General features: G+C 35.4%; 2 protein-coding genes and 1 pseudogene across 2 annotated transcripts; 2 read left to right on the top strand and 1 right to left on the bottom strand.

The window, feature by feature from the left end:
• Positions 1–3,166: 3,166 nt before the first annotated feature.
• Positions 3,167–10,411, top strand: LOC116122985 (annotated as a pseudogene).
• Positions 10,412–11,976: 1,565 nt separating this feature from the next.
• On the bottom strand, positions 11,977–16,380 carry LOC116122943. Its single transcript, XM_031408746.1, has 9 exons — positions 16,181–16,380; positions 16,022–16,084; positions 15,841–15,896; positions 15,488–15,581; positions 15,231–15,291; positions 14,383–14,464; positions 13,583–13,638; positions 12,583–12,646; positions 11,977–12,460 (listed from the first exon to the last, which is right to left on the bottom strand). Exons 1-9 carry the CDS (start codon positions 16,304–16,306, stop codon positions 12,397–12,399), a joined length of 666 nt encoding a protein of 221 aa, XP_031264606.1. The 5' UTR covers positions 16,307–16,380; the 3' UTR covers positions 11,977–12,396.
• Positions 16,381–16,909: 529 nt separating this feature from the next.
• On the top strand, positions 16,910–23,862 carry LOC116122931. The gene is made up of 9 exons (XM_031408732.1): positions 16,910–17,521; positions 18,325–18,510; positions 19,931–20,023; positions 20,324–20,506; positions 20,588–20,690; positions 20,780–20,965; positions 21,489–22,666; positions 22,838–23,259; positions 23,349–23,862. The coding sequence occupies exons 1-9, from the start codon at positions 17,279–17,281 to the stop codon at positions 23,404–23,406; spliced, it is 2,652 nt and encodes an 883-aa protein (XP_031264592.1). The 5' UTR covers positions 16,910–17,278; the 3' UTR covers positions 23,407–23,862.
• The last annotated feature ends 2,600 nt before the right edge of the window (positions 23,863–26,462 follow it).

Below are 26,462 nucleotides of genomic sequence, written 5' to 3'. Positions count from 1 at the left end.
TTCAAAAAATAATCAACGTAAAATATTAATGGTTTATTCTGAATTTATATAATTCATACCTTTTGAATGAATCTGATTTGTGGTAAATCCCTGAGGCAAGGATTCACACCATGTGTTAGTCTTTTTAGGTTAATTTTAATTTTAAGTTTGTCACTGTAATAGTATATAAACGTACTTTTTACTTAAATTAGCGATCCAAAATTATTCGCTTTGTAAGTCATACTTGTGTGCAGTAAAAAAAAAAAAAAGTAATAAAAAATAGTGGATGTAGGGTTTGCATTAGGCAGTAGTGGATCCAGAAATTCTTGTTAGGGTGGACCAAAATAAAATGTAATAGCATATAATATTCATATTCAATGTTTTTAGTTGAAATTGATATAAAAAGAAAAAAAAATTACATATAAATATTTAAAAAAAAAATTGGAGGGTGGGCAATGTACTCTAGATCCGCCCTTGGCATTAAGCATCCGAACCAGAGACGTAGCCAGGATTATGAGTCATTGGGTTCAAAACATCAAAATTGATAAATTTATAATAAAATATATAATGAAGTAATAAGCAAAAAAAAAAAAAAAATTGTACTTTTAAAAGTTACATATACCAAATTATTAATTGTACAATTGTCCTTGACAATTTTTCATATTTTAAAACGTTGCATAATTGTTTAATTGACAATTCCAATAAATATCTCTCTCAATATATGCAATAAGATAATCATTTAACAATTGATCTCCCATTCAATTATGTAGTCGATTCTTCACAATTTTCATCGTAGAAAATGCTCTTTCAACACTTGCAGTTGCAACATGTAATATCAATGTTAATTTCACAAGTAAATAAACTAAGTGATGTACCATGTTCTTCTTTGTTTGAACCAACTTTTCAGCAAGAGCACCAATTCCATTTAATGTCAAAAATCATTATTAGAGCACATATCAAGAATATAAGTATCCAGCTGCTACAACAAAATTGTTCTACGGTAACATGCGAAAAGTGCTACCGTAGATAAACAATAGCATTTTTTACCATGCTGTTATAGCCCGTGTTACTTAAAAAAATGAGGTTTGGGTAACACTTTTTGCATGTTATTAATAATTATTTAAATTTTATTGTTGAGTATATTATAGCACTTGTTTGTAGTTACAAATGATTTTAGCTAACACTTCGTAAATGTTATAAATTAGTTTTTCGTAACATTCTTAAATTGTTATAGTTTACTTTTTTGTAACATTTTTAAAATGTTGTAGATTTGTAGTCTATAACATTTTTAAAATGTGGCAGATAAGTTTTTTATAACATTGTTAAAATTCTATAAAATAATTATTAGTAAAAATATAATATGAGAGAAGAGAAGAGGAAATGAAGAAGAGAGAAAAGTTTAAAAAATATTAATTAATAATTGAGATTAAAATTGTAAAATCTATAAAATATTAATATTTTTTTGAAATTTTTGAAAAGTTAAATTGGTTCAATTGGACCACTTGCATGATCTGAATCACTTTAAAAATCGTTTTCCTTGTGCGATTACTTGTTTTCATTTTTGTTTATCGTCCATCTATTGATCAAGTATCAAATATTTGGGTTTTATACAAACTCCTATGTACGTAGATTCGTTCTGAATCCTACGTACTCCTCGTTGGTGCAAATCGCTGCATTAATAGAATCATGAATTAATAAGGGTTATAACATTAATAATGTTTTTTTATTCTCATAAAGAGGTGACAAAATTTAATCTCCATTTTCTATTGTTGCTGCAGCTTCCTGTGCTGAATGCCTGAATTCGCTACATTTACGATGGCATGCTTCATGCTTACCAGCTTTTGACCAATTAAACGTTGGCCAAGTCCAACTCCCGAGTACTTGAAGCTTGCAAGTTCAACATAAACTTAAATGTTAATATAATTCTCTGCTCTTTAAAGCTTAAACTACTCGACCACTCTGTCATCTTTCTTGTCTATATATTCTGAAATCCCTTAAGACTTCTTTGTGTCAAACCCTAATTAGCTGACTAGCTTCTCTATGCTTGTGACTTCCTCTTCAGTTTCAGATTTATCTATTATGTCTTTAGCTAAAGGTTTTTCACTGAAAAAGATCGGTTCACTTATCAGAAAGATATCAGCTGGAAGCCAGTCTAAGAAGCCAATGGTGTCTGAGAAGACCAAAATGGTTCAAGTTCCAAAGGGTTATTTGCCCATCTATGTGGGCGAGGAATCAACGAGATATGGAGTTCCAGTAAAGTATCTATCGTTTTCGACATTCCAAGAACTTATGATCCGGCATTCACAGGATCATGATGAGCTTGATACAAAGATCTTTGGTCCAATAAAGCTCGCATGCACACCTGAGATATTCGATCAAACACTTCAGCTTGCCAGGAGCTTATAGACTTCCAAAATTAACAGTCTAATAGAAAAGATTTTGGTCAAAACTAAGCGAGGTTGATCAATTGATATTCTATATTCTTTTCCTAGTTTTCTTTTGTTTGAGTCACTGTAAAGCAAAGGAAATCCTTTCTTCAACATATTGGTTATATGATTCTTTTTTTTTTTATATATATATTTTATTTCTATTGTTTTATAGATATATAGTTGTATAAATAATATATAATAATACTACACCAACAATCCTCTTTTACAACTCTCACCTGACAGTTCGCAATTGATCAGTTCACAACTGGTCTCACATGAGTCCCGCATGAGTCCCACTAATTAATTACAAGCTGACCAATTGCGAATTGCCACGTTAGGATTGTGAGATAAAGTTTGTGAGAAATGATTGTTGGTGTAGTATTATTCAATAATATATGGACATATAATAAAGGGTATTTTTGTTTTTACACTGATTATACCATGTCAATTAGTGGGTGGAAAATTGTTTTTTCTCAAACTTAGTGGGTGAGAAATTAATTACGCCAAACTTGGGTGGGAATGGAAGAATTTGGAAAAGATTTAGAGACTGCCGCCACTTCATATAAGATAGCCGTCATTGACTCGAGGAGAAGAAGAAAACAGCAAAGGAAGGAACTAGTAAGCAAGAAGACGACTAAACCCTAGCAGAGACTTTCCAAAGTGGTCTCCCCTCAATTAGTTTTTGCATGCACCGTAAAGCCTAATTATAGAAAAAACAACCACCAAGTCATTAAAATACAATTTTGGGAAAATATCAAATGAGTTCGATGTTGTTCACGGATTACTCTTCCTCTACAACGGCTCAGTTCCTCCCCTTCAGCCGTAGCAGGCTTGGTGTAGACGGTGCTGTTTTCATTCGCCGGTTGGTGGATCCTTTCCATGTGCGACCCCCAATTTCTGTCTCCCTCCGAACCACCCTTACTGTTCACTCTTGGTCCTCCTCTTCACCTGCTATTAGCAGTGATTTTTTCCTAACATACTTTTAGTAAATCAATTAAATACCGACTTTAGTCTTAATTTTATCTTTTATTTTTGCATGTTCTCTTTTATATTTTACCCCTGTATTTAAACACCGCGACTGTGGTCCATTGACGAGGGTTATTCTTTAGTTTATTAGAATCTTGTAATGTTGGAACTTAATGATCAGAGTTAGATGAACAATTAGAAGAAACCATTTGCTTTTTGTCTTTTAACGTAAATCTTCATCAAGATATAGTAGGGCTGGTTAATAATGTGGTATATTGGTTGTAAGACTGAAAATTGATAATCCCTCACCCTTTGAAATCTTGTACAGCAACAATGGGTACTGGGACATTTGCCAAGATTATTGATGAAAAAGTTGTGGCAAAGGTGTTGAAATAAAGAGAGTTTTGAGGAATCATATGATTGTATATTTTTGTGTGTCAAATCTATACAAAGGAGGCCTCTATACATAGTGGAGAGGGCCAAAGTTAATAAAAAAATACACTATATAGAAAGATTCTAATATAGCATAATTACAGGAAATTATAGCTTATTTATAGGAATAATCATATATTTTAGGGATATTAAAAGATACTAAAATATATACTAACAATATTCTAGGGATATTATAAGATACTAATATATATACTAACATCCCCCCTCAAACTCTTGGTGGCAAAATCAACTGGAGTTTGGAAACAAGATCACCAAGTCGACCAGGTGAATGGGATTTCGTAAAAATATCAGCAAGATTATCTTTAGAAGAAATTGAATGTAATTGGAGGACACCCTGCTGAAGATGATGGTGGATGAAGTGACAATCAATCTCAATATGTTTAGTACGTTCATGAAACACATCATTATGCACAATCTGGATGGCACTACGATTATCACAGTGAATAGGAGAACTTATTGATTGAGGAACACCCATATCTTTCAGAAGCCAGCGTAACCACAAAAGTTTAGATGCCGTATCAGCAAGAGCACGATACTCAGCCTCAGTGCTAGAACAGGCAACAACAGACTGTTTCTTACTACGCCATGAAATCAAAGAAGTACCAAGTAAGAAACAATAACCAGTGGTGGAGTGACGATCAGTAGGATCACCAGCCCAATCTGCATCAAAATAGGCCTGTAGCTCCAGAGAGGAGTGGGATGAAAAGTGCAGACCATGAAATAGAGTACCCTTGATGTAGCGTAGAATTCGAAGAACCGCAGCAAAATGGGTAGATCGAGGTGCACTCATAAATTGATTGACCAGATGAACAACATATGAAATGTTAGGCCTGGTGACAGTAAGATAAATAAGACTGCCAACTAACTGTCGATAAAGAGTTGCATCTACAAGTGGAGAACCGTCAGTGGCCAGAAGCTTAGTATTATACTCAAGTGGACTAGTGTCTATCTTGCTGTCTGTCAACCCAGCTTTGGAAAATAAATCAGAGGCATATTTTGCTTGAGTGAGATAATATCCATCCTGATTTGAAGTAACTTCAAGGCCAAGGAAGTAGTTAAGATGTCCCAAATCCTTCATCTCAAAATTCTTACTAAGAAAAGTTTGAAGATCTCGAATACCAGCAATATCATCACCAGTAATAATCATATTGTCTACATAGAGAAGAAGAAGGATAGTACCTACCCCAGTAGTGCGAAGAAAGAGTGTAGAATCATATGGCTAGAAAGAAAGCCTTGTTGAGAAACCACTGACTAAAATTTCTCAAACCAAGCTCGAGGAGCCTGTTTGAGCCCATAAAGTGTGCGACGAAGACGACAAACTTTGTGTGGAGGATGCTCATAGCCAGGTGGAGGCTGCATGTAAACTTCTTCAGTAAGATCACCATTAAGGAAGGCTTTTTTAACATCCATTTGAAAAAGTTCCCAACGCCGGACAGCAGCAACTGCAAGTAAAGATTTGATAGATGTAAGTCTAGCAACAGGAGCAAAAGTCTCCTCATAGTCAATCCCATACTCCTGGGTGAACCCCATAAGATCACCGTTAAAGAAGGCTTTTTTAACATCCATTTGAAAAAGTTTCCAACGCCGGACAGCAGCAACTGCAAGTAAAGATTTGATAAATGTAAGTCTAGTAACAGGAGCAAAAGTCTCCTTATAGTCAATCCCATACTCCTGGGTGAACCCCTTAGTAACAAGTAAAGCCTTGTAGCGTTCAACTGATCCATCTGCTCGAGTCTTGATTTTATAAATCCACTTGCATCCCACTGCAACTTTACCATGAGACAAGTCCACCAGATACCAAGTATGAGTTTTGACAAGAGCATTCAATTCATCAGACATAGCTTGCTGTCAAAGAGGGTTAGTACGAGCCTCATGATAATTGTGAGGTTCGTGAAGGGTGGCAAGGACAGAGAAACAATGATAATCATGAAGATGAGTAGGAAGAACACTTACTCGACTGGAATGACGAGGTTCAGGGAGTGAAGAAGACTGAGGAATGGGTGGTGTGGCAAATGGTCCATCAAACGCATCAACTGGATTGGGTGCAGCAGTGGAAGAACTATTTGAGGAGCTCGAAATCTCTGTAGAAGAGTCAGAAAATAGAGCAATAGAGGGATTAGTGAATATGAGTGAGTGGTTAAAGAAGGAAGGGGAGAACGTGGATATGCTAGTAAATGGTATGTGTTCCCAAAACTCCACATGACGAGAGACTCGAAGACGTTTGGAGATAGGATCATAACAACGATAACCTTTTTGAGTTAAGCCATAAACAAGAAAACAACATAACCGAGAACGGGGTTCCAGTTTGGTCCATTCATGAGGAGGAAGAGTAACAAAACAGGCACAACCAAAGACACGAAGTAAGGAAGAGTTAGGAACCATACCATACAAAAGCTCATAAGGAGATTTGTTGTGGACTATAGGTGAGTGTACCCGATTGATTGTGTACACAGCAGTAAGAGCAGCTTCACCCCGAAACTTTTCAGGTGAAGAAGCAGAAAGTAAAAGAGCTCTTATAGTATCAAGGATATGACGATGTTTTCATACGACATGGCCATTTTGTTGAGAGGTATATGGACAAGAACAATGTGACACTATGCCTTGTTGATTCAGGAACTCAAGGAGAGTTTTGTCATTGTATTCCATGGCATTATCTAAACAAAAAACTTTAATGGTACGAGAAAATTGAGTTTGTACCATTTTGTGAAAAGTTTGGTAAACACGAACAAGCTCAAATCGATGCTGTAATAAGTATAGCCATGTATAATGAGAATAGCCATCAACAAAGATAACAAAATAACGAGATCCCTCCTCAGTAGGAGTGGGGGTAGGACCCCAAATATCAGAGTGAATCAAATCAAAAGGTGCAGTCGAAAAAGAGTCATTTATATCAAAAGATAAATGAGTTTGTTTGCCATGTTGACAGGAAACACAATCAAAAGACTCAAAACCTATAGAACCTAGGTGACCTTGGGAGGCCAAAAGACGAACACGGGGTATAGAGGCATGACCCAGCCGAGAATGCCATAATTGGGAAGAGATGGCAGGAGCAACAATGGAGCGAGACAGATGGGGTGGAAGCTGCAAAAAAGTGAGCTCAAACAGACTTCCAATCTTACGGCCTATCCCAATGAGTTGACCCATCTGTGGATCCTGCACATCAACACCAGCATTAGAAAAGGTAAGTTGAAGACCTAATTCACAAAGTTGACCAACTGAAAAGAGATTTAAGGATAACTTGGGAACAAAATAAGTGTTGTCAACAGTTAAGGTAGGGGAGGAAATAGACCCAATTTGACTAACAGATAAATGAGAACCATCAGCAGTATATATGATAGGATTGGGTGACAAAGTAGATTTTTGTGAAAAAATGGTGGAATCAGAGGTCATGTGATTACAACATGCAGAATAAAAAAACCAAGGAGATGTACTTGAGGTGATAGACAAAGCACTAGAAGACCGAGATAAAACCTGATGAATTAATGCCTCAATGTCAGTAGCAGTGAGAGTAGTGGACACTGAAGAAGGCTCAGCAGCAGACTCAAGAGCAGAAGAAGCAGTTGGAGCCATGGTAGCAACTTGCAACAAGGGGGCCCGAGACTGATTTTTGTTCTTCAATTTTCGACATTCCGTAACAGAGTGACCTAGACGTTTGCAGTATTTGTAGAAGACAGTCTTTGAGGACTGAAAAGGGAAACGGCCCGAGGCTGGAGAATATCTAAAGGTAGTTTGAGGGATGGCAGCAACAACTGAATCTGGAGTTTGCATCTTCATGGTTGAATGACGATTTTCTTCGGAAATAAGTTCAGCAACTGCAATCTTAAGAGTGGGAAGAGGTGTGCGATGCAAAAGAGAGGTTCAAGTAGATTCAAAATCCTCACGAAGTGCCATTATAAAATGCATAAACTTTTGACGATCACGGTAGGTTGCAAACAACGCAATGTCATCAGAACATTTGAGGTGAGGATTTGCAGCAGACAACTGTTCCCAAAGATTATCAACTTGAGAATAGAAATCAGCAATGGACTGACCTAATTCCTGACGCATCTGATAAAGCTTAGTTTCAAGCTAGGACTGCAACGAAGCATCATGAGTGCAGTTGTATCGTTTAGCAAGAAAATCCTAAGCAGCTTGAGCATTACCAAGCTTGGGAAGCAGGCTACGGATGGATGGAACAGAAATATTGATAAACCAAGACAATATTTTATATGAATACTATGCCAATCTTCACGCCGACATGCAAACTTATCAAGACTCTCACCATCTTGTTGCTTGGGGGCAAGAATATCACAAGAAACATAACGCCACAATTTTCGTCCTCTAAGAAATACTTTCATATTTTGAGCCCACATATTATAATTTGAGCCATCTAAAATGTTATCAATAGGATGAACAGCGGTATCAAGGTTGGGAGAGGAGTGAGACATACTTTTTTTTTTTTTGGGTCAACGGTCAATGGTCAAACGAGTCAACGGTCAATGAGTCAACAGTCAACGGGTGGACCTGGGCTGGACTTTGAACCGAATGGGTTGATTTATAGAAGAAAGAAAAATGGGCTGGAAAGGCTTACTTGGATTGGGCTTGAAGTTGGCTGTAACAGGCTTGAAATTTCTGCTAGAGATGTGTGGCGCGTGGTTAGACGTGCAGAATATTTAGGAGGCACATGTGGAAGCGTATCGGGAAAATCTTGACACAGAAACATCGATAAAATTCTCAAGACTCCGTTTATGATCAGATTTGATTAAAAAAAAAAAAAAGGGGAGCAAAAATCGGATATAAAACCACGAAAATCTCACTATCAGTGTAGAGAAAGCCAAGGTTGGTGCGGAAGGAAACATCAATGAAACGGCTTGCATGGACAGGAAGATCAGAGTAGTGGCTCTGATACCATGTTGAAATAAATAGAGTTTTTAGGAATCATATGATTGTATATTTCTGTGTGTCAAATCTATACAAAGGAGACCTCTATATACAGTGGAGAAGACCAAAGTTAACAAGGAAATACACTATATGAAAAGATTCTAACCTAGCATAATTACAGGAATAATCATATATTCTAGGGATATTATAAGATACTAATATATATACTAACAAAAGGTAATCAGAGATGAGATAACTGCTGAAGTTTCCAGGATGAAGGATGCAATTGGTATTGTTCCAGGGTTAGTAGTTATTCTTGTTGGGGATCGAAGGATTCTGCTACTTATGTACGCAACGAGAAAAAGGCTTGTGAATCTGTGGGTATTAACTCTTTTGAAGTGCGTTTACCTGAGGACTCCTCAGAAGAAGAAGTACTCAACTTCATTTCAGGCTTTAATGAAGATCTTTCAGTTCATGGCATCCTTGTGCAGTTGCCTCTACCTTCTGTATGCTTCTAAATTTAAACACTAATTTTTCTTTGTGCAGCATTATATTTATTGCCCTGGTATTTTATGAAACAGTGATGTATAATGAGTTATTTTTCCATTATTCCTTGTTGGTTGATTGAAGCTGCCCAAAAAAAAAAAATAAATAAATAAAATTAAAGGCATAGTTAACTAGTAAGAAAATCTGTTACTAACCGATAGTTCAAAGTTTGTATTTTCCATTTTTAGCTCTTTCTAATGCGTAATGTAGCTGGTACTCATTTTCACTCGTTTCTTCCAGCATATTGATGAACAGAGCATCTTAAACGCTGTGAGCATTGAGAAAGATGTGGATGGTTTCCACCCACTGAACATTGGTCGTCTTGCGATGCGAGGGAGAGAACCCATCTTTGTTCCGTGTACGCCTAAAGGTTGCATAGAGTTGTTGCGCAGATCTGGCATTGGTATCAAAGGAAAAAGAGCTGTTGTGATTGGCCGGACCCGGAGCAATATTGTTGGAATGCCTGCTGCGCTGTTGCTCCAAGTAATCAATTTTCACCTTTGTATTGAGTATTAGTCTCTACAAGCTAGTTTCTCAATTTCAATATCCTCCCTGTTTAATTTATTAATTCTCCTTTTAAACAATAACATCCATTTTTTTTTTTATTAATCTTCTTAGAGGGAAGATGCTAACGTTAGTATTGTCCATTCCAGAACTAATAACCCTGAGGACATTACAAGACAAGCAGATATTATAGTCTCAGCTGTAGGAGAACCTAATATGGTTAGGGAGAACTGGATAAAACCTGGTGCAGTTATAATTAATGTTGGAATAAACCCAGTTCAGGTGAGTAAACTTCGTCTCCTCAAACACACACACAGAGTTTGAATTTAACTCCTTTAATTTCAAAGTGATAAGGACTCAGTTAAGGTGTTATAGGTTATGTCCTGTGTTGGATAGTAGTTTCTCTGAAGCAATGAGGGCTCAGCTTGGTTGTGCCAAGTTTATGCTTGCTTTTCTGACTATAAGTATCTAGTGACAGGTTTTTTTGTGTTCATTTCTTTAAGGATGAAGAAAGTCCCTGAGGTTACCAACTGGTTGGAGACGTTTGTTATGAGGAGGCATGTAAGGTTGCTTCAGCTGTCACTCCGGTTCCCGGAGGAGTTGGTCCAATGACAATAGCAATGCTACTCTCTTATACTCTAAGCTCAGCAAAGAGGTTGCATAACTTCCAGTGAGGTTTACAATATTTCAGTGTTATCAGTCTGGTAGGAAGGTCCACCATTTAAATTAAGTTCACATCCAGGTACCTCACTTCTGTCTGTATGAGTTTCAGAGCAATTTTCTGTGGACTGACATCACCTGCTCAGAGTTAAGGTCCGAAAATAAAGTGAAAGCGACGCACCAAGGGGGAAAAAAATAGAATGAGAACAAAAAAGCACAGATTTTACAAACTCTGACTCCTAACTGCAGCCTGCAGCCTGAGATAACCTTTGTTCCTCATGCTATAGCAAGCTCCTCCTTTTTTTAAACAGCTATGAGCATATTTATAAGGTTTGATCAAGGAATAAACTTTCGGTTACATTGAACAACGTTTCTTCACAAAAGAAGTAATATATGATGTTAGCAATGTCGTGAACAAGGCAATTCAGTGTGGCAGGCAAGCGCCATCTGAATTCTGAGTCAGTGGAATATACTCACTTTGCTTGAAAGGCCTGATCCTTCTAGTTATGAAGGAAAGTAACACAGATTGAAAACCAAGTGATTGGGAACGTCTTCTATAACACCATTAATTAGTACAAAGCTAAATTTATGAATTTAGAATTTAGAACCCCAAAGGGGTTGGCCCAACGATCAAGGAGGTTTGCTTCTTTAAGTTATTGGGTTCAAACTTTGGGATTACTTATCACAATAATATTATAGTTTATCTAGTCTTTTAGGTTTGTAAGATATTCTATAGATTCTAGAGATTAGTTGATATACGTATAAGCTGGTTTCAACACATTAGATACCAACAAAAATATTATGAATTTAGGCAGCTGAATAGGGTGCACGTTGTTTTCAGTGTTGAAGGCCTCTAATAAGAATATCCTCATTGCTTGCTGAAAACCTCACTACCCGACCAGTTATATTTATGAAGACTCAGATTAAAATAGAAATCTTAAAACTTTGCTGAAGGTTACTCACGGCATCCTACCTGGATCTGGGGTCTACTTTACGTGAATAAATGAATTATTTACTAATAATCAACTTATGAACTAATATATGCCGAGTTAAATGTCATGATAAGCGCCGTGACAGCTGAGCTGTTTATTTTAATTTTTGTTTAAATATTGACTTTTTTGACCTGTAATCCATTCAAATTCTGATGATCCTTAAAAGCTTCTAAGTTCTAATACTAATTCTAATTCTTGATCACATAAATTAATGTGAGAAAGACTGCGTAACTGCTACTGAAACAGTTGAAATTTTACTCATTCATGAATGGCTGAATCTGACCCATGTTGAAAAGTCAAGTCCCACATCATTTTCAGTTATGAACAATTGGACTTTTGCTTCATTTTTTTTTCTTTTTTTTCAGTGATGGAGATATTCCCATAAACTTGTATGTATCTCGAGGATCAACTTATATATGTATCTCAATTAATCTCCGAGGTTCATTGAACACCATACAAATCTGATAAACTAGGTAAATCATAAATATAATAGATGACCAGTTGATGGTACTCGAACAAGCACAAACCAAGTTAATTTTGGCTTCCTTTAATAATGACTCCAAATAATAATAATAATAATAATAATAATACAATTGATAGTCTAAATTGGTCCTAACAAAAAAAATAACAATGATAATAAAAGAGTTCAAATTGTGACAAACTAAAAAGGATTGGCGCAAGCAACAAAAACCTGAATCCTAATGCAAATACAACATAATTGAGTTGAATTTTGTGCAAAAGATTACATACAAAACCAGAAGTATTTGAGCAGTCTAAGCTAATTTATCCTCTTTCTCAATAGTCAATTGAGGCTGTTAGATGGTTACTTTCATAGGCCAGCAATTTCCCTTCAGGGCCCTAGAGTGTTACAATATAACTTTCTCAGTTCTAAATACACACAAAACCAAGTAAGATTTACTTCTGCAATAGCAGGAATATATCTGTAATCAATCTCATGAACATCTTTGTGACAGATTTGCACTACACTGAAATTTTTTACGGTTCAATCATTCAACCTTTGCCACACCGACACCAGGTATGCTGCTTTCTGCAACAGTTTCCCTCACAAACCTGCAAATAGTCGCCACAAACCATATGAAATTGGGGATATTTGTTAGTTGGTATCTGAGATTTTTTAGTTCCTACTTCATCGAGAGAAGACTGAAACTTTTATGTCAGACATAAAACAGTACCTTGCTAATTTGTCCCGAGATGATTGCAAGATATAGATTGAGAGAATAAAAGACAGCATGAGACCTGTTTGCATGAAAGAGATAAACATGTTTCATTAATGTGTGTATATAAAGCTATCCTATCATTTGTCTTCTTTTTTATTAACTCATTAAGATTGCTAATTCAATAAGGCAAATTTTAGAACCAAAGTTTATTCATCCAACAGAAATGATAACTTCTGACAATCTTTTTACTCAGTCAATATTTCCTTTGACATACGGAATACAGTACTGACTTGCAGAGGTGTAGAGGCATCATTGTCATTAAACAGATTTCAGAAGAAAAAGTAAAGAACCAAAAGGATCCTTACTTTCCTGGCAAGGCAAAGCAACTCCACCTACTTACCCTCTATAGAAGGGCATCCGAGCACTGATAATTGGTCATTTTTTTCAAACCAGGAAGAATTATACAACAAAGATAAAACTGATGGAGTCAACTATAATTCTTACAGTACCCCAAACGTTAGGCTTCTTGGAAAAACCCTTGGTTTCAACCAAGAGATCAAGGGTTTGACCACCTATTGGGATATTATAACCCACAATTTTCCTGGCTACCGAGGTTGTAGGATCTGGAAGTGATCCCTACTTTAGAAACTGGTGAACACAAAGGAAAGGTAGAGAGATTTCTAGGTATAAAAAAGAAGGAAAAAAAAAAAAAAATTATAATTTTCAACAGTAAATAAAACACAAAGCTTATATATTAGTAAAGCGAAAAATAGGCTATATATTATACAGTCAACCATAAAATTAACTCAGCAACTTCAAAATCTAAACAAGCTGACGCCACAAACAATATGACAGGAATCAAAACACAGAGCTTTATATTAGTATTGAAGATTGTTTTGAATATTTATTGTCATATCGCATTCATTCATCAGGCACTCCCAAAACTAGACCTAGTGTTAAGATCATTATAACAAAAATCCTCCTTTAGTGTCTTACGTTAAGCATAAAATTTTACCTGATCCAAACAGAAAATAAAATCCAGAAGCCACATCTATCTCTGATTTCTCCTCCCTGTACATGATAAAGTACAGAGTGACAGACTTTTATTATGATTACTAATACGAGAGAGAGAGAGAGAGAGAGAGAGAGAGAGAGAGAGAGAGGAAGCTTCAAAGACATCAGATACACAGCAAACAATAAAAAGAACAAGTTTACACACCTCCTTTCTAAGAGAAAAGGAGAAAACACTTAGATCAAACCTATTTCTTCTATTGTTTATAACAGATATAATAGCTATAACATTTATAAACTGAAATCTGATCAAGTAACAAGCAGCAAAATGAGCAAGAAGGGCAAAAGTATAGAGGTTTTCTTCAGCTTTTACAGCAAATCAAGATTTAAAGGAGTTGGACAGAATTATGTTATTGTACCCCCATAACAAAACAAAATCAGCAATCCACCTGAAGAAATATGCCTATACTGTTGATGACTTTACAACCAATAGCTGGGATTAACAATAAGAGAAAAAAGCTCTCAACTTAATGCCCAAAGAGCGGGGCACAAGCTAATCCATAAGTGCAATTTGCAAGGAATCGACTGTAAAAAATCCAAACAATAAATCTACAATTCACACAATGGTCACCATCAAGCAGGATTTCTTAGTATACAACAGAGAATTTTTCTTTCCTCAAAATCCTACAGTCTTATTTGCAAATTAATACTACAAATGCTAACTTAAAGTCAAACAGAATAGAAGCCAATCAACCAATAAAGATATAAGTAGAAAATTTTAGATACCAATGTTGTGATACTGACCATGTGTATCTAACAAGCACATGTTTTGGCCAATGTTGAGGATCCCAAAACTGTTTTCGAATATCAGAATGAATTTCAACATCTGTTTCAAGACAATGATAAATAGAAGCTGGAATCAAAACCATCTAAAAAAGAGATAAAACTGACTCCAATAATCCTTCAAAAAGACTTCAAATACAGTTATGCAATTTAAGATTTATTGAAATGAATTGATAAGTCATGCAACATAACAAGGAGAAGTCCATAGTTTAAACAATGCTCTCATGTCCAATATAGCAAAAGAAAACCATAAAGAAAGGATAAGAATAGGATAGAAGTTTGAAATAACTACAGGCAACATCTCTCGAAAAAATTATCAAACCTACGATAGATAGAAAGCCATCTTCAAGATGGAATAACATAACTCTTGAATACACAAGAGGATGGAATACAACCTAGAACTTTTGAGAAATAATTCTGGATCTGAAAGATTGTAAAATCACCGAGACAGTTAAAGACACAAAACCAGAGGACAAATGATTCAAAGTGAGACTTGGGAGCTACCATTGGAGCTTAAGAGCTCATAACTTGAGATAGTGAGAAAAGGTAAGATGAGCTACAATGTAACTCAAAAGCTGCATATAAAGTATAGCCAAATACTCTATGTTGATGAAGTACACCTCACATAGTCAAGATATGCTTTGTGTCATGCCCCTATACTGAATAGAGAGACCTTAAGAACCATATGAAGCAAACATCTTATTACCAAAACACAAATAAGAAAGACCATAGTTGCCTCCAGCATTGTAATTTCTCTATCAATTAGTAGACTAGTGTTAAAGAAGATTAACGAGGATAATATTACATACATCTGTGAGGCATATCCACAACTTTAGCAGTGACACCATGCAGATCACTTCCTGAGTACCTCTGCATAACAAAAACACAACATATTAATCAGATTATAACTGCAACAAGTTACAGAACAACTGCACCTCCCAGAGAAAAAAGAAAATAGAAACATAAATTTTCTAAACAATTACAATTTACAAAAAAGAAAAGAAAATGATCAAAACCTGATACAAATTCAGCAATCAGAGTAATACTTGACCAACAGAAAGCTTACCAAATGCATATCAATCATTGGAACTTCAGAACTCTTACGATTTATCACAAAAAGCCATGGAATTAGAAACTTTTCTCTTCCAACTTGAAATGATCTGCAAATAATCAGGGTTTTTATAAACTTAAAATCCCTATTCAGCTTAACTATTAAATGCAACCAAATAAGTTCCACAAAAGACAATTAAAAACTCCAACTAAAATCCCAAACAACCAAATAAAATAGCACTGACTGAAAAAGCTTTAGCGGCAAATCTGTAAAAGTTTATCTTCAATAACAGAAAAAAAGAAGAAGATTACAAGTAAACAAAATAATCATAATCTAAAATTAAATTAAATAACAAAATGGTTTCTCACATTTTGTAAGGATCAGCTCCAGTGAAGCCAGTTGGCTTTACTATAGGAATCAATACCTACATAAAATCAAAACTTAGAAAATTAAGTAAAAGCAATAAAAAAATCGACTCCAAATTAAAAAAAAAAAAAATTAACATAACTTCAAAAAAAAAAAAAAAAATTAACATAACTTCAAGAATACCTCACGATTTACTGCGAAGATGGGACAATGTTTACCGATCACATCATGCCACACAGTTCTCGACTGTAATCATAAAATAAACAGATCATTAAAAACAGTAAAGAACGAAATAATTGACCTGAACTGAATCAAATTTAACGAGTTTTTCAATGTACAGACATTGTGGTACTGGCCCATTTTGCTCATTGGAACGATGTCACCAGGCCGATAAGCAAGTGAAATCGAGGTCAGTGATAGTAATAGTAGCAACCGTGACACGATAATTCGACTTCGTTTTGTTTCCATTCTTCAATTTCTCGCCTTGTCTCGTCGTGCCTTCAGGTTTTGCTTGATCTTCGAAACCCCTTCTTCATTGTGAAAATGTTAACACAGTTAGCTATTCTTCCCTTCCGTCTCTCGAAGTGACGGTGGGCCAAGTTTGGCCCAATAAGAACCCGTTGGGCCCATAGAACTAATTTTGCATTTTTATATGGCCCAAATATTTTGGTAAAGCGACGAATTAGAGGTTAAAAAAAAAGTATGTATGGGTGTGGGACCAAAGTATAAAGAGAATAATATCATAGCGTATATACTAATAATAATAATAAAGATTTTGGATATTCTTTTTAATTACTTAAGAGATTTGAATTATCATAAAGTAACATTATGGTATTTAATAAAATTATATTTCTTTGTAGTAAAAAAAAAAAAAAAAAATTATTAGGGGAACATGCATTCAAAGAGAGAAGCATGTCACATATTTGCGCCGTACGGTCGTGGCACGGTTAAAAAGTTAAAATTTGGCGTAAAAGGTTAAAAGTAAAAAAATTAAAAGATAAATATAAATAAATTAAAAGATAAGAAAGAAAAAGAAATAAACAGCGGAAAGCGAGACGAGGGATACAGATTTCCGTATTTTTGCGAAAAAAAAAAACAAAAACAGAAAAAAAAAATCGGTCCTTCTCTTTAAAATCACCCACCTTCATCGCCACCTGTTCGCAACATTTTCCCCAAAATTTTATTGTCGTTTTATTTTGATTCAGCTGTCGTTTTCTAAATTTATTTCCGTTTTCACACCCACCCGGAAGCCTGATCGCCGAAGATTAAATATTGTTTCAGATCAGGAGCATCTTTTTAATACCTGATTGGCCAGAAATCGGACACGTGAATGGTTGTACGTTTAATCCGTGTCCCCACGGGTATCGAATCCGTCGTTGGGACGACGTGCTGATTGCGAGGGAACATTTTAGTTTTTCCGGTGTTTTTACTAAGTCGTTGATGGGTGATCTCAGAGATTGGTCGCCTGAACTAAGCGGCGCCGTGTTAGAAGAGAGACCGTTATCGTCTCCGTCGTCAGTTTCGTTAAATCAAACGGAAATTGGTGCCGAGTACTGGCAGAAAGCTGAGGAAGCAACGCAGGGTATCATTGCCAAGGTTCAGCCCACTGTTGTCTCCGAAGAAAGAAGAAAATCGGTTATTGATTACGTGCAAAGATTAATTCGAAACTATCTTGGTTGTGCGGTAAGAAGAAAATAATTATTATGATTTTAAGGTTTTTTTTTTACTTTTTTCTTTTTTTATAATTCTAATTATGAAGCACTGCTAGTGAGCTCTGCATTTGAATAGTTTAAGAAATCTCATTGTTGTTTCAGGTATATTATTCTCAATATTACTATTTTTGTTTATGCAAATGCTAATTTTTTCGTTACTTTTATATGTTGAGTTAAACTACAGTTTTGGAACTCATTGTCTGGATTGGATGTTAAAACTCTCTTATTTAGTTTGAGTTGAAGAAATCTAATTTTACAGTAGTCTGTGTGAGTAGATTTTGGTTTACTTTATCGGATTTTTAATCTGTTTGAAGAAAGAGTAGTAATTATAAGTTCTATTGTAATTATATTTTTAATAATTTTGATAATGAGTTGTATTTTATGCACTATTGCCTATCCGGGGATGTTGTTTTCTTCTCTTTTTGGGAGTTAGGAGAAATAGTTAGGTTACGATGCCATTGGTCGTTAGCTTTAAGTTATTAATGCTCGTGGATTTTTTGCTTGGCGTGCTTGGAAATAAAATCATCTATTCTAATGAAAAACCCTAATACTTATTACCATGATTGTCTACGTGGATTCCCAATTCGTAGGCACAATGAGCTGTGCGTTTTTCTTTTGTCTGTTGGTTGTTTGCAATATGTGATTATTTAGATTTTTATTTTTCTAATTGTATGCAATGATGAACTGTAAAATGTTGTATTTGAATGTTGATGTCCCTGAAATGTGGCGAGTTTGGATAAATCTGGATTATTTGCTGATGCAAATTCATCATAGGTATTTCCATTTGGTTCGGTGCCATTGAAGACTTATCTCCCTGATGGAGATATTGATCTGACTGCCTTTGGTGGTCTAAATGTGGAGGAGGCTTTGGCCAATGATGTGTGTTCTGTCCTTGAAAGAGAAGATCAAAACAGGGCTGCAGAGTTTGTAGTGAAGGACACCCAACTAATCCGTGCTGAGGTTTTTAACTTGAATCTTAATCTTATATTTATTGAATTTTATACTCAACTCATATATGTTATTTTTCAAGATATCGACCATCAGTGAATGTTAGTTTATTGTTGATACTATATTTATATTTTAGTTCAAGTTGCAACCGATCTCGCTTTATAATTTTGCGATATTTAGTTAGTATTTAATAGTATTTAAAAAACCTTTGTTTCTCCTTTAGTTGGTTTACTTTTCTGTCTGTTTTCTAAACATGGAAACAGTATGCGCCTTCTTTTGGAAATATCTTATGTCCTTTACAGATTGTTGGTTTAGGGACTACGTTTTTGCTGAAAATTACTTGATAAACTTTTGGCAATATGCGGCAATTTGGAGTCTTTAACTACTTTTTTTCCCCTGGATTCCTTCTTATCTGTATTTTTATCATTTTGTTTGCTTGTGAAGGCCAAAGAACATAATAGTATATTCATCTTTTTGAGCTGTTCTGTCCCCTTTCTTAAATTATCGATTAAATTCTTTACAAATGACATCTGGAATATTCCCAATATAAGTATTTTTGTATTTAGGGTGACATGTTTCTGCCCTTTAGAAAAGTGACTATTTGTGAAGGATTTACTTGGTGAAAACTTTTGCTATGGTAAGCTACCGTACTTTGCCTAGCACATTATTGTGGTGATGAGAAGAATAAATGTGCTCATAAGGATTTTGGAAAAGCGATAGTATAAGAGTTTTAAGATTAAATAAAAGGAAATATGGAATTATTAAGAAGAATTTTTTTTGTATTAATTAAATTTTTTATTTTATTTTTAGGCTTTGCTTTGCAATACCTTAATAAAAGAGTCAATCTTAATTGTCTCCCGATACATGCCTTGATATATGCGGTGCCCTTTCCCATTGACAACTTTGAAAAGACAGTAGCTTTTCTGTCTTAACAAATGTTGTGAGTTACAGTTTTTCAGCATTATTAGTTTCTCTGGCAAAGCTTTTAACGAGACAGTGGTTTTTCAACTCCTTGAAATATAATGTTTAGATTATATGTAAAATTATGTATTCAGGTTTCGTATTTCATTAACTCATGTCGCCGTAATTCTTTTTTCTTTTTTTGTTCTCTTCTTAAGCAACTACTAAAAGTGGTTCCACATGATTTAATCCATTTCTTAATTTAACGTCTTTTAGTTAATTGTCCTCGTGTTTTACTTTCTGATTCAGCCAATCAATCTACTTTTAATAGCACTCAACAATCTGAGATTAAATGTGAATTTCGCATGTACACCTATTTGTATGTTATGTGGTATGTTCTTTTAGGATGAAATTACAGTACATGTATGATTTTGATATAGTGTGGATTTCGCGTATTATTTATGGGATGGAAGTCCCTTTAGTTATATATTATTAGGTTTGGCTTCTTAAATATTGGGTTTTTTGGTGGCAGGTTAAACTTGTAAAATGTCTGGTGCAGAACATTGTGGTAGATATCTCCTTCAATCAATTAGGAGGATTGTGTACACTATGCTTTCTTGAGCAGGTAGCTTCTTTGTAATTGTTCTTAAATGGGAAAAAGTAGTGTTTTCATTATTTAATGGAAAATTTTACCTTATGTTTTCTGTTAATGGGTGTTTCTAGTGTAAGTTCCTCTATGTTATTCTTCACCTTTCTATGTGTCTTGTTCAATAATTATGTAACTATGAATGTTTGAGCTTAATGGGCGAGTTTGGAAAGGGATGTGTATTGATCAGGATCATAATGCTTGTTCGTTGTAGATGGAGCATGATGTACAGTGGACTATACTTGTGTTTTTGTAATTGACATTCTGCTTATTTTGCAGGTTGATCGTCTCATTGGAAAAGACCATCTCTTTAAGCGCAGTATTATACTAATCAAAGCTTGGTGCTATTATGAGAGTCGAATTCTTGGTGCTCATCATGGCTTGATTTCTACATATGCCTTGGAGACGTTGGTTTTGTATATTTTCCATCTATTCCACACATCATTAAATGGTCCTTTAGCGGTGAGTCCTTGCAAGAATATGCATTTGTATGCTTCAAATATTTTTCAGTAATTTACTCTTTGAGTATTTAATGGTTTCTAGGTTCTATACAAATTTTTGGACTACTTCAGCAAATTTGACTGGGACAACTACTGCATCAGTTTGAATGGGCCTGTCCGCGTTTCCTCCCTGCCAGAAGTTGTAGGTGAGCAACCACTTTTTGAGTTTTGGTGCTGCATTTCCTTGATTTATGTCACTTGATTAATAATCTTATTAATTTGGTCCTTTTTCCAGTTGAGACACCTGAAAATGGTGGACAGGATCTATTGCTCTCTACCGAGTTTTTAAAGGACTGTGTAGAACAGTTCTCAGCTCCTTCAAGGGGCTTTGAAACAAATTCACGAACATTCCCTCCAAAGCATCTCAACATAGTTGATCCGCTAAAAGAGAATAATAACCTTGGCCGCAGTGTGAGTAAAGGTAGAAACTGTTTTCATTAGTCAGTAGGGGAGGCCTAGAGTCTCTTCATTTTTATCCAATATTAAAGGACTCATGGTTATTATTGGTCCATTGTGGTTCAGTGTGCATTAGACATGATTTTTTAAATCTTTATCTTGCTTCTTTTGTGGACAAGTTGACATTAACAGTATCATTTTCTCTGTTGAAATTTTTCTGATGTAAATAATTATATATTCTGGTATATATAATGTCAAAATGAAGAATGAATATGCTAAACAGAATTCAATACTTACATATGTTGCTTTAATAGAGAATAGATTTTGTGAAAATAGCATATTGTTAATAAAGGAATTCCTTTTCTTGGGAAATAGCATATTGAATCTTGGATAATATGAGAGATAATTTGATACAAATGGTATGTGACTTATTGCTATAAATTTGATAAAACTGATTGTTACCTAGTAATGTTGATGAGTAGCTAATGATAACGTGAATTGAGAATAGAAATAAAGAAAAGTCAATTAACCTGCCTTTAACCATGCAGGGAACTTTTATCGTATAAGGAGTGCATTTACATATGGGGCTAGAAAACTTGGGCGCATCCTTTCACAGCCAGAGGAAAGCTTAGCTGATGAACTCCAAAAGTTTTTCTCAAACACTTTGGATAGACATGGAAGTGGACAGAGACCTGATGTTCAAGACCCTGCCCCATTAAATAGACACAATGGGTTTGGTGCCACATCAACATTTTCAGGCACAGAGTCATGTGAAGACCAGACTACCTATGAATCAGAATCCACCAATCCAAGTGGCATAACAGAGAATTGTAGGTTAGATCATGAAGCACAGTTGTGTGGTGGTGTCAGCAACATTAAGATATCTGAGACTGAACCGAGTGACGGCAGAACCATGAATGAACTGCATGGTTCTGTGGATGGAACAGCTGTTTCAGAAAACCGTCTTTCAGGGGATGCAAAAGACCTAGCTACCTCCAGAATTCAAGATCTTAAAATTTCAAATGGTGCCTCCAAATCTTCCTCTCCAACTGTTGAAGAGAATCCTTACCTTGTGGGTAAAGCACATCATGCACCACATCTATATTTCACTTCTTCACCTACGGGAAATGGAGAAGTGAGAAATGGGAATGTAGAGTGGAAACAGCCAGCAAATTTTGGTTCTGCTGAGAAGAACACGTCTTCTGGGATTCTGCCAGCACTTTGCAAGGAAACCAGCTTAATTGTACCTGACTATCAAGATGAGGGTGCTATTCATGATGTTCTATCCCCTGCTGGATCAAAGCACCATCCTTTAATAATGAGTACCGTTGCTTGGTCCTCAGAAGATTTTAATTATGGTTACAGTGGTTATCAGGCATCACCTAAGACTTCTGGAAGTCCCAAAGCTTTGAATTTTTTATCTGATCTCAGTGGGGATTATGATATTCATCTTACTAGTTTGCACCATGGCTGGTCGTGGTATGAGCATACCTTGAATGCATCCTATTCTCCTATGTCTTCACAGTTGCTTTCTCAGTTCCAGAACAAAAATTCATGGGATGTAATACAGTCACTGCCGTTCAGGAGAAATGTTATCCCCCATGCCAATGGCGTTATGCCAAGACCAATTTTTTATCCCATTAATCCACAGATACTGCCTGGTGCAAGCTTTGGTATAGAAGAGATGCCAAAGCCTCGAGGAACAGGGACCTATTTTCCCAATGCGGTATACTTATTCTAAGCCTTTTGATATCTTGGGCATTATTTTTATGTTAAATATGTTATGTGGGGCCAGCTGAGCCAATCTTGGTCTCAGATTATAGTGTCTGTTTTTTGTTAAATTGTTCAAGTGGCAGCCCTTGTTATCTCAAAGTGGTTTTATGCTTAAAATTTGCAGAGCCATTATAGGGATAGGCCGTTGACTTTGAGGGGAAGGAATCAAGCACCACTTAGGTCTCCTCGTAGCAATGGTCGTGTCATGATACCCCATGAATCAAATTTTCCTGAGAGAAGCAGCCGTGAGTTGGCACCAGTACAGTTTAATGTTCATCAAGGTGGAGGAAAAAGTGGACTTTCAGATATCTGCCACTCAAGTTCCCCTGAGAAAAAGGCACAACCTAATTCCAATGGCTCTAGTCATCCGTCAGAGAGGACTGTGGAATTTGGGTCAGTTGGAGGACATCTTTCTGTTGGGGTGACTCCTTTTGAGAGCAGTAGACAACCAAATGTGGCTTCTGCCCATGGTCAAAACTCAAATGTAAGTCTCTCATCACCAAAGATGCAAAAGTCCAGACCTGTAATGGGCAATGATCAAGATAGGTATGAGAATCTCATGTGAATTTTTAACTTATCAGCAGTGCTAAAAACATGAATTCTGTTTAAGCTGTCTCTTTGTTTTGGACGTGTAGGATTGTTGTACAATCATACCGTTTGAAAGATGAAGATTTTCCCCCTTTATCTATCTGATGGCAGTGGGAAGGAATATGGTTAAGTTAATAGGTGAGTAAATGCTAACAGACCAGCCGGTGCCCAAGCTTTCTATGGGTTCCTATGGCCATTCGAAAGTGCTAAATATGGAGTTGATTATTTTGTGTATGGTTCGAAGGCTTTTTGTACATTCTACTAATTATTTTTAACTCCTTAAAATCTTGATAGCTGTGCATTGGTTTGAGTTGTTCATGTACAGGATAATACTTGAATGATGGTTTTAACCAGGCTTTTTTTTTTTTTTTAATATCATGTCAGCCATCTTAGGTCAAAATTATAGACACAGATATTATCGTTGCTGATGTCTGATGCAACCGATACTATACTAGAAATAATGTTTTTTGGCAGTTGTAATAGTGTAACATTTTTGGCTATTCTGTTTGATGCTCACAATGCATTTCTAGAAATTAGATACTGTTCCACCTTCCCTCTTTCTCTTGTGCTGTCAATATATTGTCATCCTGAAAGTATGCCCGCAAATAGTTCAATTCTATTTGCTATGTTTTGTTAGAGAAATTGCAACCAAAAAGCATCATAGCCACCACCCCCCCACCAAGAATCTGTAGTTGGGTATTCCATTATGGGGTTTTGGTTGTAATAAAGGTTTTGAAACACGACGTGGGGTGTCACCCGGCTAAGGGCCAGGTGCCAGGTTGACCAGTCTGAGTTTTCGGTGGTCCAAAAAATTTGAAATTTTGCAAACACATCCCTGAAAAATACGAATCAATCCCTTCAGGTTTGAAATCTAGCAATCATACCCTTGCATAGTTAGGGTTTTGATTTTTTCGACCAAATTCTGGCAGCCAAAATTTAATCTGATACCACCACTTGTACCATTGGCCTCCACTCTACAAAACTCTTCTATCTTGGCAATTGGTAGTCTCTCGTTCATCAGTCGTGACTTGCGTATATCGTTGTGATTTGATTTATTTTTTTAGTCAAATTCTAGTTGATTTTGACGTCCAAAATTCAATCTGACGATTGACATCACCCCTTGAACCATTGACTTTTACTCTACAAAACCCCTATAATCTTCATATTTGGTAGCCTTTCGTTTGTCGACAATCAAATTAGGGATTTCGAGAATAGTTGAAAGTAGTAACTCGGTTAGGAGAAGGCCCCTGGTCTTGGTCTAACCGGTTAAACCGGCCAGGCTGGGTCAGGCCAAGTTTCAAGACCTTGGTTATACGTTACAAGTTTACAAATTTCATGTTGATATATGTTATATGGACTATAGTAAAAGTAAAACCCTTTATTATAGTCATGTTGCTACTGGTATAAATGCTTCAATCTTCACTCTGGGTTATTGGGTATTAAATTATTGACTAATTGGTGACATTAGCAGCAATTTTCACTGGCCTCTTTCTCATAATTATTTAGTAAAACAAAACAAAACAAAAATACCCATTGATTCAACTAGAATCATAACACATGTAAAAAAAGAAACTGCCCATCTGTGCTATATGTTTATGGTCATGGAATATAAAATTAGCTTTTATCATTTGCAATTTCAAATTCAATTTTCTGCAATGAATCTTGAATGAGCATCATTTTGCCGTATTATGCAAGGACGGCAGATGCAGTATTCGTGGTGCTTAACAAAACTTGCTTGTCAACTCTTTTAATTTTTATTTATAATTTCCAGGTTGTGACAAAATAATGAACCATTTATTTATTTTATATATCAACGTCAATTTGAGGCGTCAACTATAGAGTATAGACAAAGAAGATAAGAATAAAATAGGACAGTAGGATTCTTTATAAAAGAAGTTAAGTAAAATAACAAACACTACACTCAGACGTATTTATTTATAATTAATTAGTTCATAATAAATCTTGTCTGTTTAAAGATAGATCTCGTTATTCAACAATAGATCTCATTTACCCAAATACTAATTATTATATTAATCAACGTATCTTTTATCCTAAATGAAAATAATAATTTTTCAAGTAGTCAAAAGGTGAAAACTCTTCTTATATTAAAACTAAGGGAGTTACTATTCTTACAAAGAAGCCTACAAAGGAGGCATATAAAGTTAATCTCTACCCTTCATCTTCATCATTTCTCTCTCTCTCTCTTTCTCTTTTTTCGTTTTTCTTTTGTTTTTTCTTTCACTTTGTAAACTACTTTGTAAACTTCTTTGTAAGGATAGATTTATCCTGAAACTAATACCACCACAAAAATACAAAATAATTACTGTTTATGATGTACTGTAGGATGTACTAATTGCAAATTTATAAATAAAATCAGTGGCCTTAAGAGGAACAATAAATTAAAATTAAAATATGATTATCCTCGTGTGTGACGTGTCACTTGAATTGACAGGTGGCACTGGGATCCAACCAAAAACCATTGACATTAACAACAGTTGTGTATATCAAATACTTTGCATCTGCCTCATTCATTGGGGCCACTATCTTTGTCAACATTTATAATAATTAGAGTAAACGATATATTCCCATTCCTTTAGCAAAATCTCAACTTGATATCTCTAGTTATATTTATTTCAATTTTCACCCTTAATCTAACATTATTAGTGATTATTAGAGATGATCAGAAACAGTGAGTGAGATTAGCAAGTGAAGATATGAGTTTTATAAAGAAAGCTGTGAAGAGTCTAATAGTAGTCTCGAAAGTGATTTTGAATTTCAAAATCGATCGAAAAAAGCTAAAAAATATCGTCTTTGACACTACTAACGTGAGCTACTTTTTGCTAACATGAGCCTATCTTTTGTCAAAGAAAGCGTCGGTGCACTTTAGTTGCTAATGTACGCTGTGGTATAGTGAAGAGTTGAGAGTTTATTAAAATAAAGAAAATGCGTTACTTTAAGGGTAGGACTGTAAAATAAATACAACTAGTGATATTAACTTGAGATTTTTCTAAACCTTGGGTGGGAATATTCGTTTTCTCTAATAATTAACTTAATTGTTCATCGACAGAACTTCCATTCTTATCATCAATTTGCTCTTGTTTTTATTATAACGAAGCTTAGTTTAGCCATCAACATAAGCAACCTTTCTTGAATATTTGTTC

Source organism: Pistacia vera, unplaced genomic scaffold (genome assembly GCF_008641045.1).
Source record: "Pistacia vera cultivar Batoury unplaced genomic scaffold, PisVer_v2 Contig139, whole genome shotgun sequence".
NCBI lineage: Eukaryota > Viridiplantae > Streptophyta > Magnoliopsida > Sapindales > Anacardiaceae > Pistacia > Pistacia vera.
Note: the sequence above shows the minus strand (reverse complement) of the source record. Positions and strands in the feature narration are given on the sequence as shown.

Coding starts and splice junctions, on each gene's coding strand:
- LOC116122943 (XM_031408746.1), bottom strand. CDS start 16,306: ATGGAAACAAAACGAAGTCGAATTATCGTGTCACGGTTGCTACTATTA. Junction 15,897..16,021: donor TCTTCGCAGTAAATCGTGAG/GTATTCTTGAAG, acceptor GATTTTATGTAG/GTATTGATTCCTATAGTAAA. Junction 14,465..15,230: donor TGTGGATATGCCTCACAGAT/GTATGTAATATT, acceptor GTCTTGAAACAG/ATGTTGAAATTCATTCTGAT.
- LOC116122931 (XM_031408732.1), top strand. CDS start 17,279: ATGGGTGATCTCAGAGATTGGTCGCCTGAACTAAGCGGCGCCGTGTTA. Junction 18,511..19,930: donor CCCAACTAATCCGTGCTGAG/GTTTTTAACTTG, acceptor TTTTGGTGGCAG/GTTAAACTTGTAAAATGTCT. Junction 22,667..22,837: donor GGACCTATTTTCCCAATGCG/GTATACTTATTC, acceptor TAAAATTTGCAG/AGCCATTATAGGGATAGGCC.